Source organism: Dreissena polymorpha, chromosome 16 (assembly GCF_020536995.1).
Source record: "Dreissena polymorpha isolate Duluth1 chromosome 16, UMN_Dpol_1.0, whole genome shotgun sequence".
In the NCBI taxonomy this organism is placed as follows: Eukaryota; Metazoa; Mollusca; class Bivalvia; order Myida; family Dreissenidae; genus Dreissena; species Dreissena polymorpha.
In genome coordinates, this window is record NC_068370.1 from 17,963,330 (window position 1) to 17,982,377 (window position 19,048).

At 33.8% G+C, this 19,048-nt stretch overlaps 1 protein-coding gene across 3 annotated transcripts; it reads left to right on the top strand.

Moving 5' to 3' along the window:
- The first annotated feature begins 449 nt into the window (after positions 1–449).
- Positions 450–16,220, top strand: LOC127861486 (glucokinase regulatory protein-like). Of its 3 annotated transcripts, none has more exons than XM_052400000.1 (19): positions 450–698; positions 1,702–1,785; positions 2,120–2,181; positions 4,143–4,211; positions 4,937–5,005; positions 6,544–6,617; positions 7,200–7,266; positions 7,552–7,700; positions 8,301–8,341; positions 8,661–8,728; positions 9,630–9,742; positions 10,060–10,158; positions 12,438–12,535; positions 13,221–13,297; positions 13,753–13,834; positions 13,974–14,256; positions 14,745–14,784; positions 14,960–15,094; positions 15,718–16,220. In XM_052400000.1, exons 2-19 carry the CDS (start codon positions 1,710–1,712, stop codon positions 15,841–15,843), a joined length of 1,728 nt encoding a protein of 575 aa, XP_052255960.1. In that variant the 5' UTR covers positions 450–698; positions 1,702–1,709; the 3' UTR covers positions 15,844–16,220. The 3 variants fall into 3 exon arrangements, with proteins under 3 accessions (XP_052255960.1, XP_052255959.1, XP_052255958.1); XM_052399999.1 differs by lacking the exon at positions 450–698 and adding an exon at positions 992–1,157; XM_052399998.1 differs by lacking the exon at positions 450–698 and adding an exon at positions 1,151–1,285.
- The last annotated feature ends 2,828 nt before the right edge of the window (positions 16,221–19,048 follow it).

Sequence of the window (19,048 nt, forward strand, 5' to 3'; positions counted from 1 at the left end):
TGTGAGACATGTCTTTTGTGGTTATTTGTAATATCCTGTATGTGTCTGGAGTACTTTGATGCCTTGGATTGGAAGCTAACTTAAAAGATGAACTTTTGAGGGTGTGTTTTCTATTGTGTGGGGCTTTTGTCGAAATTAGGATTCCGAAACGCGTTTTTCTACGGTGGGTTCATTCGACAGCGATTTACTTTCTTAGAAGTTGCGAGACGGTATGTTTTTGATTGCAATTATTGGAAGATGACAGATCCATCTTTAAAATGATACCAGGTTCGGAAAAATTGATACGTCGGAAAGGCAATAAAAATACTGTGAAAGTTGTCAGTTTTATAATGGGACCCTATGGGAATCGGAATTAGTGTAATATAACCTTTTGCTTCTTGTTGTTGTTATAAATGTTATGAAACTAAGCCCAACGATAAATACGGCATAGGTTAAATTATACTGATTTCGGACAAATACCTCTACAAAATAATGAGTGAACATTAATCAAGCATTTCTGATAGAAAGGTTGCTTATTGAGCAAACCGGCGCAACTTGTTCGTAAATACAAATTGAGTTTTTACATTGTTTACTTCTTTGAGTTTTAGACTTTATATTATCAGTGCGCATAAAAGTTGTTTTACTTACTCAACACAATAATCTGTAAAACCATTTATACAGAAGGACCCTTTCTACCGGCTACAGATACCACCAGAGAGGTAATATATTTGTTTGAAATAAAAATGGCATAAAATAACAGCCTGGTGTCAACTAGTCAACAACCATAGCAATTGTTGTTAACCTAGTCGCCTGGCGTACCCGAGGTATAAAGGATGTAAATCTTATGTGAAATTGTTTGAGTAACACAATTAATTGATATCTCTGAGAAATATAAAATCACACTACGGGATGAAGCTCATGTAGCTTATTATTTTAAAATAACGTAGGAAATATGGTGTGTGTTGTTGTTTTTTTTTTCAATTATGAAGCATATATAGTACATTACGTTCACATGAATGATGATAAATACTAACAGTGTTCTTCACTTAAAGATAACCGCTCTGTCACCGACAGATGTAAAGGACCTTATCTCACGGGCTGTGTAGCATATGTTCGCAATAAACGCACTTCTCACAAACTATAATAGTTTTAACCGTTTGCACGGAAAATACACACAGGTAATGATATCTTGTTGAGATACATTAAAACTAACTAAAATAGTGTGCTCATTTTTGTTTGTGAATCGTTTGTCTTAATAAGAGACTCTTACAAGACGTACATTCTTAAGTATCTATGAAATGCGAGGGTAAGTGCACATATACCTGTTCAGGTGTTTATAAGATAAAATTGGTGCGTAAACACTAAATACATGTCTACCGTTTCGAATGTACGTTAACAGGCTCAAATCCACTCAATGCATGAGCACACGTAATTGCATTTTAAGTATTTTTTATATTTCATTACTTGAAAATTTGACATAAATATGGCATTTACAGTAAAACTTAACAAATCCAATGCTTTTTAAAACTAGTGCACATGTTTGAATTTGAAACAAAGAATGTAATTATATAACACCATATTTTTAAATCATATCAGTGGTTATAAATTATTTATCATGATTATTGCAAAGAAACCCAGCGTTATTATTGTATATTGTTTTCGAAAAATGCCAAGATGCACGCGCAGTTACAATGTGTCCGAACAGATACCTTAACGTTTTAGGATCAGACATGAATAGTTCTACCGGACCAGTAACAGAGGCGAGTAGCACAATCACTGAAGAAATAGACGTGGCCTCCACTGAAAGTACGAATGATCGTAGTGTTTGCTTTAACAAATACTTTTTAATTTATAAATTATTGAACATTTTTTATTTTAATGAGATACATTAAGAGGGGTTTAATTTCTATGTTTATTAACGCTTATGTTGGAATATCTACGTGTTATCTATGTAAATTGAATATAATAATAAAATGCACAGGGTTCTCCAAATAGAAGTCGGATGGACAACCGGACTAGTAAGTTACATTAAAGAAACCCACATCAGACTTATTTTGATTTAAGTATTTTGCATCTCATTATAAGATTCAAGCTAAGACTTTCCATCTTATCTTGCATCGTTTTATGATTTCTTTTGTAGGTATCATCGCTCTCCTTCAGAAATGTGATGCTGAAATTTTCAACGGATATCAAGAGTATAAGGTACATGTACGATGTTTGAAGACAATACTGGCAATTCAATGTGCGAGATGTGTATCACAAACACGTTAGAGTTTGTTTTACTTGTAAGTTTTGATTTGGACAATTATTTTGTGAAGACCAAATAGTAAGTATGATTTTCAAAACAAGGAATACATCTTTCGATAATCACTCCTTGTTTTTATATCATATGTTTTTAAATCATATATATTTAAGAAACATTATTCTAAATAGGCAGTTTTAAAAGTTAAAGACGTGTAATCGACATGTACTCTAGAACTGATGATATTTGTGAACAATTATATTGATCGTAATGAAAGATGAAGTTAGTTGATTATTATTCACTGTGGCATATCTGTTTTATTGTGCCTACAAAAGCGATACACTCTATAAATAATAATTATAAGATTGCAATTGACGGGTTGGGAAAAAGGTATCCTCGTGTTTGTATTGTTTTGCCTCTCACGTATGCCCAGAGGCGTCGGAGCTGGGGCGGCACGGGCGGCGGCCGCCGCCCCAATATTTTCGGCAAAAAGGAAATTTCGGCAAAGACCTTTTAATATTTTTTTTCCATTTGAATACCCGTATATGTGCAAATATTTTTACCACGAAGCAAGGTTATCACGCTTTCGCGGTTATGACACGTGTATTTTTGTTTGCCATCACCCGCCCGCGGTAGTGTACGTGTCAATTATGTTGTTAATTGATCGATCTCTTTTATAACTATAATCCCTTTATTCTTGAGTAATTAAACCTGGGAATCTTTAATTGTTGGTATGATCTAAGCCTTTGCTTCATTTTATTAATATAAAGGAAAGTATGACATGAAACAAATGTGCCGATATCCAATAGTCCTTAATTATAACAAAATTAAAGATACCTCAAGATACCTGAATTAATTGAAATAACTCAAAGTAAATCGATAATTCTAAAACACTTATTTAATGTTTTTTACCACTTTTTTGTGTCATTTCAATATGTCTACTCCAAACCAACGAATTTCAAAATTCGAAAACGGTATTGCGGGAAACAAATTCCGAAGAACGTTATTTTAACCCACACGATCCCTATCGTTGTGTCGCCTGCTACAAAGTACAAACTGCGACAAATAGAGATCACTTCTCCATCGATTGTCTGTCTGTCACAACTTTTGTCATTCAGAATATGCCTGCAATAGACGTGTATAAGGTCAGGTATCAGGCATAAAAAAACGCACCAGAATGCGCCATTTGATGCTAAAATTTGAAAAAAAATCCGGGGGAGGCTCCGGACCCCCACCAACGGGAGGGGGATACCCCCTCCCATACCCAACCCCTCCGCCGCCCCAATGTCAATTTGCTTCCGACGCCCCTGTTATGCCAAGTTATTTTTTTAAATTAATAGCAAACATACTATATCAATTTTAATCAAGTTTGTATTTCATTTTGTCCAAATGGTACATGGCATGTTTTACCTGACTTCACAATTCGTAAATCTAGATGGAGAGTATAAAAAAGCAAAACTAGTTTCCTTTTAAAAACAGCGCGCAGTTGTGTTTATACAAACACATTTAATAAGCATAAGAAAGAATCCAAAAATAAATGATTGCATTGAATGTAGAATTTATAATTGTAATGCTATGTATGTGTTAGTTTATATTACATTATCGTCGTGTTGTACGACTTATTAAGTCTAATACGTAAATGTTTCTTTATAAGAGCTATTTCATTAGATTATAATGGTAAAACCTCTCATTGAGTTAAATGTGGTGACAGAAGTCTTGGTTGGGAAACGTCGAATTGTATTCATGTTATTTTATTCACTCAGCATAAATACATTATAACAAACGATGTATAAACTATATTATTTAACTAGCTTTATCTAACTACACTTTTCTGACACAACATAATTTTCTATAATTATATTAAAGACATTTCGTGCTTATATTTTAAACCATTAAATCAAGCACACAACCTTTTTTCCAGCCTTTGCTTCACGATGACATCCTGCAGACAATCGAGAACATCGCAGGTCACATCCAAGATATACTCGAGGTATATGATTTGTGTCCTGAAATGTGCTTTGTACGGTTTAGCAAACGTCCATGGGTCACCTCTATATAATTGTTTGATTAAAGGGACTGTCCAACAGATTAAAGCGTCGTTCGACGCGAATCGATATTTTGGGAAACTACGAGGATTACTTATATAACTAAAAAATACCTCCGCATTGATGTAAGTGTGGATGGTCGAGTGGTAAAGTCGGGAGACATTTTACTCCAAGCTTCCATGACTCTAGGGGTCAGTGGTTCGAGCCATGTGGAGGTTAACGTTTATTCTTCTTTTTAAAAATTGTATTCTTATTTTTTACTGGAGATTTTTAGTTCAAATGTTTAAATTTATCAATATAAAGCATTTAAAGCAGTTAATGACAAACTTTAATACATGCCAAAATCTGTTGGACAGCCCCTTTAAAGCGTACATGTGTTGTTGGTTTTATTGTTGTTGTTGTTGTTTTTCAAACAAAAGCTGAACTAATTTTATTATGTTTTAACAAATGCCCAGTCTACGTGTATTAGGATTAATGCGGATAGCATATTTGTTTTAACAAAACAGAAAGTATGGCAGGAAAAAATACAACATCCTTGTTTCAACACGTATAGGTTCTGACTCACATATATCCATATTCATATTAAAATAAACTTTCGGGAAAATTGTGTATATGTTGACACGCATGTTCTCCGATGTGTATACTTTTAAATTACGATACCACCTTTCAGCAACCGGAGAACGGGCTCGTGGTGTTCAGTGGGTGTGGCACTTCCGGAAGGCTCGGATTCATAGTAACGGTAAGTATGCATGTGTCTGCCTAAGTGTTTTTTAACAGGTATTTATTCTTAACTTAAGTCGCATACACGATAGACTTTCCATTTATCTTTGAAATAATGTGTACTGTTTTTTTTTATATTTTACCTAACGTCTTTCTTCAATACCATAGGTGGTTAGCGTTTGCTATGATATTACTTAGTAAACAAACATCGTTTGGAATAAAAATAATCAAATTATAACGAAAAATCAATTTCTCTGAAAAAATCACTATCAAATATATATTTTATAGTGATTTTTTTTCAGAGAAGTTGTTTTTTTTTCGTTATAATTTGATTATTTTATATTTAAAATGATGTTTTTACTAAAAATCAACTTCTCTAAAAAGATCAATATCAATTATATATTATATATATATTTTATATAGTGATTTTTTTCAGGGAAGTTGGTTTTTCGTTATAATTTGATTATTTTTTATTCAAATTGATGTTTTTACTTATTAATATCATAGCCACACGCTAACCAAATTAAAGAAGTTTAGACTTTTAAGGCATTCTGATTTTTGTAACCGTTTACTATCATAAACAAAGTGAAACTTCAGCCAAAAAAAAGAAAAAAGTATGTGATCTTTAATTTAAAAAAAGGGGTCACCGCCATTGAACGGTAAATGCAAAACGCTCGTGGTTTAAACCGGGTTTAAAGAGCTCAACATCTCTCACTTGGACCATAGTTATTGAAAACACATTTTGAAAACTGAATAAAAGTCAGCAGCATCACAATTAAAGTTAACTAGCATTATTGAATATTACATTTCAACTTTGTTACCATTGAAGAACTCAATGTAAAGCAACATAAGTGTAAATTTGTAAAACAAGATAAACTAAAACTTAAGCAAATATGTTCTACATCTCGTCATCCATAAAAAACTTTAGTGATATAATGCTCCATACAGTTTAATATTTAGATCATCTTCATGCATTTAAAGGAAGAAGCCTTTATCATTATTGTAATAGACCAAATCATGTAGTTTGGATGTGTATTTTAAAGTTAGGTTTCATAAATAACATATCCTAAATGGTATAAACGCAATTGATAACTTCAAGTACATGGTAATTCTATAAATTTACATTATGTCTATATTAATTTCTTGAAAATATTCTTTTAAAATAATACATGTGTACCCTTTGTATCGCTTAAGTCCCTATAAATGCTGGCACTCGTAACACACACGCCATATGTACTTCATTGTTCTTTAAATATGATGTTGGGTTTGGGATCATACACGTATTCTTTCGTCAAATACCAATGATACCCCAAACCAACAAAATTACGCAGAAATTAACAAAAGATAATACAGTATTGAAAATTATCGTTATGTGTTAAGTGGTTTGCAAACCCTTTAAGGAAAACGGTTGTAATAAAAATATGTACATGCATGTTCCGTTTTGTGTTTTCGGCTAAGAAAGTATTTTGGTGAATGAATAACGTGCTTTTAACATAATCTGAAATCTTTTCCATGTGCATTTAATGTCAACAAAACCATTAATGTGTACATTTTCAGAGGACATTTAACGAACTTCAAGCCTTCAAACAGCAACCAGAAGTATTCAGATATCTACTGGCAGGAGGTGACAAGTAAGTTGTTCCTTTTTCTCTCTGTTTGTCGGTAAATAATCAAGTGATGTACCATCTAAATGTTGGATTACATATGTTCCCGTTACGTACTCCATAAAATAGGTTTGATTTCTGACTGATTCATTTATTGGAATGCATTTGAAAAAAAAGAGAAAAAAAAGACAAACGACGACATTCAACTCTTTCCAAAATAATACTAAGCTGTCTTGGTGCTATGTTCACTGTAAAGGAAAACAAAACATGGGAACTGTTTTTTTCAAATTTAAATAGAGAACGCTTTTAATCAAACGCATCTGTGCAGCTATGTATTAGATCAAAGATGCACCAACGTGAAATTCACGTTTAATATTAAAAACGGCGCTATGGACTACATACTGATCTCGTCATACATACATTTGTACAAGGAAGGTTGATGAAGACGCATCCTCCACTTGTATACCAGATTTTTATTCGGACCAACAATGTCTATGTGAATGATTACATGTTAAAATATTTAATGGCTATTTGATATCTATTTAAATCAACATGTGAATATGTACATGCCTAAAATTCTCTCTTCGTGTTGCATCTCAACCCACTCAGGGCTCTGTTTACGTCACAAGAAGCACCGGAAGACGACCCGCAAGAAGGGATAGAGGCGCTCAAAAAGGTAACACAATTAATCGATCAGTCTGCGAATGTGCGATTTGTGGTGTCCCATACACATGCAGGATAAAGTCAATCATAGATTGCTTTTACAAGATAATAAGGAGTTTATCCCCATCTAAACTTACCAGTCACAAGCAGTCAGTTAATGAATCGATCAGTAAATCATACATATCCGACAAACAAAAAGTGTCAGAATAACAGAATGAGCGCTTGTAAGATAACTAAATGGATGGACTGATAGATTATATAGAAATCGGTCATTTACGCTTAAGCTCCTGCAATGCAGGTGTCAACTGGCAAAACCAAGGTAGTGTTCGTGGGGATCACATGCGGGTTGTCTGCCCCTTACGTTGCCGGTCAGCTGGACTATTGCCTGGACCACCCCGAGGTGTTCATACCAGTCCTACTGGGCTTCAACCCCACCAGTCTGGCCAGGTAGGGCTTCATTCGAGAGATTGCACGGGTGACACTCTTGAATGTATTTTATAATATTTGTTTGCTTTATGTTAACGAGGATATCATATGTTTGTGTCTATATTGTGTTTGGTAGTTCCTTCTAGCATTCACCCCTATCTTATAACTATTTTGTCTCTTTAACGCGTTAATAAATGTCCCTTCTGTCTTATATTGAACTAAAATTTTAATACAGTTACTTCAGAATAATGTAAAATAAATATTGTATTGCCTCTTGTTTATGTTTTTGCGTATGTTTATGTAATCAATTTAATTTGCTTTTTGTGAAGAACTGCGTGCATAACAAAATGTTACAGAAGCTTTTTATTATTGAGTAGAAATTAAAGAGTAAACATGATATAAATTAAGAGGAAAACTGTAATAAACGCCGACACAAAAAGGCATTGTCTGTTATCTATTGCACGGATCATAAGAGAATGTGAAGGGGATTTTCGTGATTAAATTTGAAAAGAAAAGTCCATTGTTATATCTTGTATCGAAATAAGTGGCTGGAACATTACAACGTTTGCACATGTTCAACGTCTTGTGCATAGCATCAAATATGCTATCTTTTCTTTTCAGAAACATCAAAATTGATAAGTGGGACAAAACATTTATGCAAGGTATGCTCAAGTGTCTTTGTTAATATCTATTAATCATAAAAATGCCCCGAACAAACCTTTAATGATAAACGATTAAATGTACATTTCTCTACAATTTTATTTACTAAAACCGTATGACAATAGTGTTTTAATCTGAATCAACCATTATTCACTAGGTTGGCAGAAAGACATTTGAATGTAATAAATTGGTGGAAAAAACAATTCCAAGCAGTTTAAATACCCTTAATGACGAACCTGGAAATCTCATTTGTGACCAGTGGGTTATTCATTAAAAAGGTTTGACAGCAAATTATCAATATCAAGTATTCAACATTTTCAGTCGTGGACCGTCTTCAAAAGGCGGTAGACTCTGGTACAACAGCCTATGTGTTGAACCCAATCGTTGGGGTAAGCATTTTGACTGGGACCATCTTCATGGATTTAATCATGCAATTGCTTGTTTTTGGTAGCGAAAATAATCATTTTCAGAACATTATTTAAATTCAAAAGTGTTTTTGTTCAATAAATTATTGCTGTATTTTTCAAGTGATGGTGTATTTTAAAATATATTTTTTCTGATAACAATTGGTTTATTCAAGAGTATGTTTACAACGTTAATTACAAACATATAAAGTTTATAGGATCGTAACGTTAGCTAAGCTAGTAGGGTTCCTTTCCTCCTATATGATTATTATATTACAAAATGCTGAAGTAAACTGAAATAAATATGCCTTGCTTAAAGGTTGCGCTCTAGGAAAAAAAATGCTCTGTGTATGTGCGAAAAGTATCGCATAAGATTAGCCTTTGCAGTCTGCACAGGGTAATCAGTGACGATACTTTGCGCTTTTGCGGAATTTTTCGTTTTGAGGACGTCTCGTCTAAAAGAAAATTCAGACTAGTCAGAAAGTATCCCAGATTAGCATCTGCAGACAACTAAAAGCACATGCATTAAGCCCGGTTTTTCCATAGCTTGGCTCATATATTTTCTTTCATATCCTGATTTTTGTCCCCTACCGGTGAAACCGGAGGGGACCTATGGTTTGCGCTCTGTCTGTCTGTCAGTCTGTCAGTCTTTCAGTCTGTCTGTCCGTCACACTTTTCTGGATCCTGCGATAACTTTAAAAGTTCTTCATATTTTTTCATGAAACATGGATAGATGGCAATATGGAGCTTATGCACGTCATTTCATTTTGTTCCTACGTCAAGAATTCTGATTGCTATGGCAACAAATAAAAAAAAATACTGACAATGGTGGAGTTTCACCGGTAGGGGACAATATTGCTTGGCAATCTCTTGTTAATCCTGTTAGCCCGAGCCTATCACGGGGTCGAGCAGGATGAAAGGTGGCACGGCGACGAAGATACTGATAGAAACCGTCTGCTTCAAGGCGCTTTATGACAGCAGCCATAGAAACGCAACCCTGTAATGTTGTGGCGTTTTACAGATTTATTTTTTAATTTGTGTGGCAAACTATTTAACGTATTAATTATTGATTAGAAAAGCTGTTGTATTTCCGATCCGTAGTTGCAGAGCCAGGTAACGCGATGAGTAATATATGGGTATCTAGCATTCATTTTTGATGTAATCGTATGCAGTTAACACGTTCGTATTCAGGCAAATATTCCAATAGATTGAGATACAAGCTTGGTTTAACTATCAAATGTTTACGATATTTGTGCTGATTTATGACAATAAACGTCATATGAATTTCTCGAATGCACATTATGTTGTTGTTTCAGACCTTCCAAGTCGTTTATTGACTGCTACAATGTCCTGTGCGAGGCGGTATATAAGCAGAGCGCAGGCCTAGCCAAGATAGTGGATATGGCCGGAAAGGGGTAAAGCTAAATACTGATGCACTATATCAATATTTTGATCGAGAAAACAATCACACGTACAATCATAATCGTGTATATAAAATTAAATATGAATAAAGCTAAATGTAATTGGTATATACTTATTATAACATTATTTAAACACGGGTATTGAGAATTCAATTTTTATCTCATATGTGCTCAACGTGTCTAGATATCGCATATTGTCCGTCGTGCCTCGCCCGTCGTCAATCGTCCAAACACTTTTCATTTCAACGATATCTACTAGTGCCAATGCTTTGATATGTGATATGTAACATAAGATATAGGCCATGTACATAGTTTTTTTTTAATGTCTCGATATCAAAACTGGGAATGTCCTAGTTATAACATGATTTATGTAGACTTATATTGTAAATAGCTTAAAAGATCTCCTTTGAAACTACAAAGGTCAGAGTCTTAATATTTGGTATGATTCATATAGACGTTAAAAGTAAATAAATCTTCTTTTCTAAAATAATGCGTCTCAGATTTTTAGTTTGTATGTAAAATTAGATAGTAATCCTGTGCAATTTTTGTTCAAATCGTACTTTTGTGGTCACATGATTTATAAAGATTTCGTTGATCAACTACTTAAAAAAATCTTAAACCTCAATGGAAAAAGTTTCAATATTTGGTTTGCAACATTGTAAGGTGATTTTCTACACAGTTTGATCAAAACATAACCTTTGCCTGGGTCAAGCTGACCACGTCCCAGTTGACACATGATTTATAAAGATTTTGATAGTAAAGTAGTTCTAACAATCTTATTTGAAAAAAAAACAATACCAATAGTCGTAAATTTTGGCTTTTAACATCATGTAGTGGTCCTGTACTAAGTTTGTGCACATCATTCCATAGAAGTTAAATTTGCAATGCCTGTGGCTCTGAGGCAGAAATGTTTTATATTGAAATATTGAAGTACCTTACCTCTGTGACGGTTTGATGTTTTTCCATTGTTGTATTGGACATAGAAAACTAACAGACACTAACTTACAAGCACACACAAGGCATTGTTGCTTGTCATCTTGGTCCAAGTTTCTCGTAAAATATGCAGAGCAACACTTTAATCCGTTTCCATTCTTAACGATTTATTTCATTAGCGAGAATTGTCTCCCTTCTGTTTACATTTATTATAACTCAGTAGTCTGATGTCAATATCCGTGCATTGAACTTGCAATATCATTTAGCACATATGTGTATGTTATTTGTGTATTAAGTGTTTTATCCTTTCGTTACACGTAGGTAATTTAAGTATTCAGCGTACTATCCATGTTGTGAAACTATGTGACGAAGTCAGCGTTCGATTCTCCGCCATCTTGTATCTATGGCCATTTTTTGGCCGATTTAAGGCCGGTCTGAGGCCGTTTCTTGGCCGGTGGCCGATTTATGGCCGCGGCCAATTTTCGGCCAGTTTTCGGCCACATTTCGGCCACATTTCGGCCAAACTTCGAACGTTTTGTTGATTTTCTAGTCAGTCTTGATTTTTCTTGTGGGGGAGAAGCATTAACATCAGCTTGCTCCCGTTAAGTGTTAATAACTAATCCATGTTGTGAATTAATCCGAACATTTAGTAAAGAAAACACTTTTACGTGAACATATTTCCATTATTGCGACTTTTCACAGAATATTTGTCAACTCATCACGGAACTTTAGAGCATTTATTCCTGACGAAGTATTTTAACTACATGAACATTTGAATACGTACAACTGTGTAAGCTTTGTATACGTCATCACTGTGACGCGAATGCTGAGGTTATTCTAAACTATGTGCATTTTAACGGTGGTGGAATAAAATGAGTTACTTGGAGACATTGTTTATTTTGATATAAACTCATTGTTGCCTAACTTTAATACGCTACCAATATTAAGAGCTAGGCCCCAACAATATAAAGCATAACTTAAAACGTCTCTGCGATAACAATTTACACAGTTGTGATATATTTTGATTGGCATCATATTGTGATGCCTTACAAAGATTATCATATTCATGCCCCTGACGCTAAAGTACGTCACATTGCATAAATGTGCGATCCAGAGCCTTGTTTGGCCCTCTTGTTATGAATATTGTTTCATTACTTCTCCACAGATTCACAAATTGGTCCTTTTCTCACACCATTTCAAACACACTTTTTAAAAACACTTAAAAACACCCAAAGCATGTGTACGTTTATGCAATGTAAGGCAAGGTACACCTCCAGGAGTATATGTACATGTTCCTTTCACCAGCGACAATGTAGATTTTCTCCACTCCGTCATTGCAGGTTGAACAGCGGTGGCAGCATCTACTACCTCGGTACGGACAGCCTCGCTCTAATGGGTCTTATTGACGCATCGGAGTGTCCGCCCACGTACGGCGCAAGTAAGCGTTATAGTTTCAACGAAGTTAAATTACAGTGGCCTTTATGCATAATTTTATATAATTACCGTTATAAAGAATGCATTAACAATGCCACATTGACCCTGCATGATATTTGATTGGCCGTTTAGAAATGTAGGTCTCGATTTGTTTGATCGATCTTCATGTATTTTGAAGAATGAAGATAATTTTAGCTCTACACTTTTGACGGTGTTTGACATATCTATGCGTATAGTGGCTATACATCCCTAAGCGCATCGCTAATTAATGCTTGGCAATTAATGATTTAGTAGCCCGGTCATTAGTTTTGTAAATTGGTGAATAAAAGCCGTTGGTTGCATAATGCAATTGATTTACTGCAACACATCGGACAAACAATCATAAGTTCAGACTCTAGATTTCTGTCTACGGTACTGATTCAGTGATGTTGGCCAGTTGCTTGCACAACCATAGTTTTCTCCGCCTTACTGTTCGTCAATGTGTGTTTCAAATGTTTAGAAGTAAATCGATAAGCATAATGACAAGGTGAGCATTTGGTAATGTAATGCTTGACTATTTACCGCTTTAAGTTTACTTAAGTTAAACTGAGCCGATATGGTACAAAGTTGAAATATAGCCCAAAATTAAAAAAGTTACTCTTGGCAGTTTCGACGAGTAAATAGACAAACATTCGATTGATATTTTCCAGCTCTGGATGATGTACGAGGTTTTGTTGAGGCTGGGTATGCCACTCTGAAAAACGCAGATGGAGACCTATCGCATTTTGTAAGTTAAAAAACTGACACATTCCATTTATTTCTAATTCGTAATACATCATGACGTATATTTGTATTGTCAGGCTAAAGCTCATTGTAATTTTATTTTCTTATTATCGCTGGATAAACTATCTATTTCCCACAAACCACATATATTCTCTGATTTTACGCTTATGTTAATGTTGTAAATATGCAGTACACTTACCGTAAAAGTGTAACAATGAAGGTACATGTGTCACTCTATTGTTCCACCTTTAAACAAGCCATTATGTTCACGTGTTTGTACGTACTTTTTCTACATATTAAGCGCCTTAACACCGTGAATAAATATGTATACCATAGACTAGATGATTGCCAAAATTTTCTGACAAACTGCTTATTGTAGCAAAACGGATACTATTTTGATTTGTTGGTATTACTCGCACAGGGTTTAACTTATCTTATGTTACTGGTTTATAATTTCAGGGCAGGCATTTTCGGATTTCATTGGACAATTTTGAAGACCTCTTGCTCACGGCTCGGGACGTAGTTATTGTTATTAACGCAGGTATGCATCACCAATAAACATACATTTCTCGCAATACTATTTCTATCATGTGGTAGTTTGTGCATTATTAGACTATCGGTGGTGTTCAAATGTTAAACAATATTACTTATTCTAATCAGTACCAATTGCCTATTTGTAGGCGATGAAGAAACTGTTTTAAGTCACATACGGGGCAAACAGTGTACAAAAGTTCTCATCGCCTTTGACGAAGCAAAATCGAAACAAGCCATATTTGATCACGTGGTCCATATCGATACTCCGAAAGATGCGATGGAAGAACTGATTGGTCAAGAGTCTTTGGAGGTAGCCAATAGAATGTTTCGAGAGATTGCGGTCAAGTGGTGCCTGAATGCGATAACAACTGGAGCTCACATTTTAAAGGGCAAAGTATACAGAAACATCATGATTGATGTTAAAGTAAGGTACGATGTAAATTAAGTTTTGTCAAAATTATATTCACAGATACATAAACGTCTGCTGTATTCAAAAATCACTCGCTTATTGTTCGGATTTTCGCTGTTGATTTTATTCTAGTTAGAATTATTTGTACCTACAGGCTTTTGCAGTCTCGAGGTTAAAACAAATCACAATTAAATACTTCTGTTCCATTGTCAAACCATTGGTATTTCATTCTTGTAAAATTAGTGAAATCATGTCCGACGTGAATCACATCTTTTTTCCATCAATTATTTCTAGTAGTATTATGTAACGATACCATCCGGCAGCCATATACATAAACAATTACGAACTTTTCTATTTATTTTGGTGTGACCTCACCGAATTTAACTAACTAACGCTGCGTTTATTCTATTACGTGCATATTACATAAAATGGTTTTAGGAATGTATTTTCAATTTTGAATTAATATATTTTTTTTAAATTAACAGTACTGTGTTGCTTTTTACTTCAGCAACAATAAACTTTTCCACAGGGCCGTGGGCATTTTGGAGGTATTGTTCTTCGTTAAAACTTTCTCATAATTTTCATTATATTCAAATTTAACTAAAAGCTGTAGTTGCATCAGCAGAAAAAAAGTATTCACTTTTAAAATTAATCAGACATTTTTACTATGTTGTTAATGTTTACTTCCATATATTTAACACTACTTCCCTTTTGCTACTGTAGAAATTAGGTCACCTCCCTCGTGACACAGCTACTGAATATCTGTTGAGGTCAATCTACAACACTGACAATCTTGTTGGAGACATAATGGAGAAAACAATTGCTCAGCATGTTGCCATGGCGACGCCGAAGGATAAAGTTTGTAGTTGCATTATTTTTACTTTTGCGGTCTTCTTTAACACTTATTGGTTTAAATTATTTTGATATTTTCATCGCTATGACAAATAGGTATAGATTCGTGAATTGCTGTTATTAAGTCTACATGATCTTGAATTTAAGATCCAAAACTTTCGGTCATAAAATCTATAAAAAATATATCTATAAAGTAGCACATTTCACGAATTTTAAATAAATGTACAGGAAATCTCTGTTTATAATCATTTATTTCGATGTTACGAGCCTAAGAAGTGTTGTAATTAAGATTTATATGAACTATTACTTTACAAATGGCGAAAATAAAAAAGGCATTGGAAAATACTCAAACATGAGTGAATACCCGACAAAAGTATTAGTAATTAACAAAATAATTAATTAATTAAAACGCACAGGCTAATCAGGGACGACAGTTTTCACTTTGACTGGTTAATCGATTAGAAGAAACTTCCGCTAAAAGAAAAATGGCATTAAAGCGGAAAGTGCCGGCCATGAATAGCCTGTGCGGACGACACGTAAGGCAAATGCATTAAGTCATGTTTTCACAGAGAGCTACTCAATATGTAATACATCCACTGTTATCATATTCCCCATATGGCTTATTGTAGGTGGTGCCTGTAGCCCTCGTTGCCGCGGTGACCAAGTGTACCATATCAGAGGCGAAGACCACACTCTCTAGACAGCCGGTCATACGGACAGCTATCGTAAATGCCCTTCAAAATGTCGGGAAATGAATGCATGAGACACACTGATATTTGGTATATTAAACACACATTTTTTTGTTAATGTGGACCGTTCAGAGCAAGTTTCTTCATATGTTTTAAAGTCGAGAAGGAAGTTATACCCACTTTATACCGTACAAGTATGTACTATTACAGTGTATTACTTGGAATATAAAACACACCAGAGAACGCGTTGGCTTATTTTTACTCATGAACCTTATAAACCAAGCAGGTTGCATATTTCTTATAATAAAACGAGAGTATGCAGTACCTGCTTGTCCATGTTCATCAACGTTCTAATTTGTTATAACTTATCAATGCTTGCACATTTAACCGTAACTCATCCGTATGAACGCCTATGCAAAGAATAATAAATTACCTAAACATTCGTTCCATGCTTTACGCTCATTAATCGGCTCATGTGTAATGAAAGAAGATTTGTTATTGTCTGAATATTAATTAACACCGTTATTTATTACGGAAACGAGCCCTGTTTACTTATTTGTTAATACACCATTTTTGAATACTTCGGTAGCTTTCATCATGGACGGAGTGCTTTTGACAAGACGATAAGAAATCACCGCCTATGTGTTGTTACGTCATTTCCTCCTTTCTCAAGTGCCAGGTTTATATTGATTCTCAGCATCAAAATACTGTCAAGTCAAATTATATCGAGAAAAATGAAAATATTAAAGGAAAAGTAAACGACCTTGACATAAAACAAACCCTTTTTGCAGATGACACAACATACTTCATTGATGGAACAATTAACTCATTCACTGCTTTAATAAACGCAATACAAGACTTTAGTGAAATATCCGGCTTAAAACTAAATACCCAAAAATCTACAGTAATGCGTGTTGGTTCACTTAAACATTCACTAATTAAATTTAAGGAGTACACAAACTTTATCTGGACCTCTGATGGAGCTAAAACGCTTGGTTTCTATTTCACAAATGACGAAAATCTCGATATGGCAAAAAACATTCAACCAAAATTACAAGAATTTACAAAATGCTTAAAACAATGGGAACATAGAAAATTAACATTAGTGGGAAAACTCACTTTGGTCAAACATTTGCGCTGTCCAAAATAATGTACTATCTGACCATGCTTCCAACCCCCAAAAATGATTCAATACAAACAATTATTAAACATATTTTCCAATTTATGTGGAATGGCAAAGCTAAAAAAAATCAAAAGAACAACATTAGTTAAACCTATTGAACAGGATGGACTCAATTTAACAGATATACATGCTTTTATACATTCCAATAAGGCTAGTTGGGTCAAAAGATTGACAGACACAAACAATAAAGGCCAATGGAAAATCTTTTACCAGAAAGAAATAAATAAATATGGTGGCGATCTGGTGTTTGAGTTTCCTTTAGAAGAAAAACATATTATCACCAATTTAAAAAACGAATTTCTTAGAGATCATCTCTGATCATGGAACAAAGTTAAATCATATGATAAAGCAGGACGCATCAATAAAACAATGTTATGGAATAATTCAACAAAAGAACAGAGTAATCAACATACTTTTTTCTACAGTAATTGGTATAACAGAGGCATTAAATTCTTAGAACACATATTTGACTTCAGGTCAAAAACCTTTTACAATTTTGACACATTTAAAAATGTGTACGATATTCCTACAAATGATTACCTCAAATATTACACACTCATCAAAAGTATTCCAAAAAGCTACAAACAAAAACAAAGTGAAGAAGATTTTTTTAACTACAACTATGACACATTACTTGAAAAAGGTGCTAAGTACAAAGGAAGCATGCAAATATTTATATAACCTACAACAAACCTTTGATGAAAATAAACCTAAACAGCAGCAAACATGGGAAAGTATCATGACTTCGTATAACTATAATATTGATTGGAAGAACACATATCAAATACCATTTAAAGCCACAATTGACAATAACTTACGCAACTTTCAATACAAAATTCTCCAACGTACATTACCTACTAATGCATACCTGTATAAATGTAAATTAACACCTTTAAATCTATGCTCATTCTGCTCTAGTTATAAAGAAAGTTTAGTACATATTTTTTATGAATGTAATATTGTACAACCAATATGGAGAGATCTTGAATACTATTTAGCAAGTAAAGATATATACATTGACCTTAAAGTGCTTGACATAGTTTTTGGGACAAAAAAGGTGGTGCAAATAATATGGTAATAAACTACATACTCATTCTTATGAAATCATATATATTCAGTGTTAAAAATAGACACGAATCTCTAAATATTGAGATTTTCAAAAAAGCTCTCACAATGAAAAAAAATTGGAAGAAACAATAGCGTTTGAAAGAAATAAAATAGACTTACACAAAAACAAATGGCAGAAATTTGTTACACTCTAACATGGTCTTGCCTATATCGTAGTATTTCTTTCCGTCTTACCTTTTCCATGTTTTTCCCTACTGAAACTCCTTACGGAATTTTCTATGGTCCTTCTCTTTTTCATTTTTTTATATAATATTTTAGCATCATCTCTAAAATTGACTTCAACTTTTATGCAAAAATTGTATATAATATGAACACACTTTAATAACAATAATTTATATGTTGATGTTGTCAATGTATAACCTTGTTTTTCATATGTATACGAGATGCATGTTTAAATTGAATAAAAAAAGGTTTATATTGCACGTTTCTTAAACTGCTTACTTAAAGGGACCTATTCACGTTTTGGTAAATTGACAAAATAATATAAAAAATGTTTAATATTTGCAAATTGTTGTTGTACTTATGCTATTTGCGAGGAAACATTAATACTGAACATTTATCAAGCTCTAAAATATTAATTATTTTGCATCTTTTGACTATTACAAAATCCGACAATTATAAAGCATTACAAAGGCGAAACGATTGAATAATTTGGAGAGTTATCGCTATATAATGTGACATGACGATGATTACTTATAATAGTATGAAATACGTCATGGACTATATTATTTCCAACACGGATGGTCGAGTGGTTGACACGCTAGACTTACTCCAAGGATCAGTGGTTCGAGCCCAATTGTGGATTTTTCCTTTCTTTAATTTTATTCTTGAAGTGATCCTCTGGTATTTCTGTCGAATTTCTTGAGTGTTTCCATATTTTTCTCACGACATTTGTTAAGATTGTATATGATTTATCAAAGGGACTTTTTCACAGATTATGTCATGTTTTGAAGTTTGTCA

What these genes read in the sequence shown, in the direction of transcription:
- LOC127861486 (XM_052399998.1), top strand. An exon ending in AGACGTGGCCTCCACTGAAA is followed by an intron (nt 1,786 to 2,119) that starts GTACGAATGATC and finishes TTTCTTTTGTAG; the next exon opens with GTATCATCGCTCTCCTTCAG. An exon ending in GGATAGAGGCGCTCAAAAAG is followed by an intron (nt 7,267 to 7,551) that starts GTAACACAATTA and finishes CCTGCAATGCAG; the next exon opens with GTGTCAACTGGCAAAACCAA.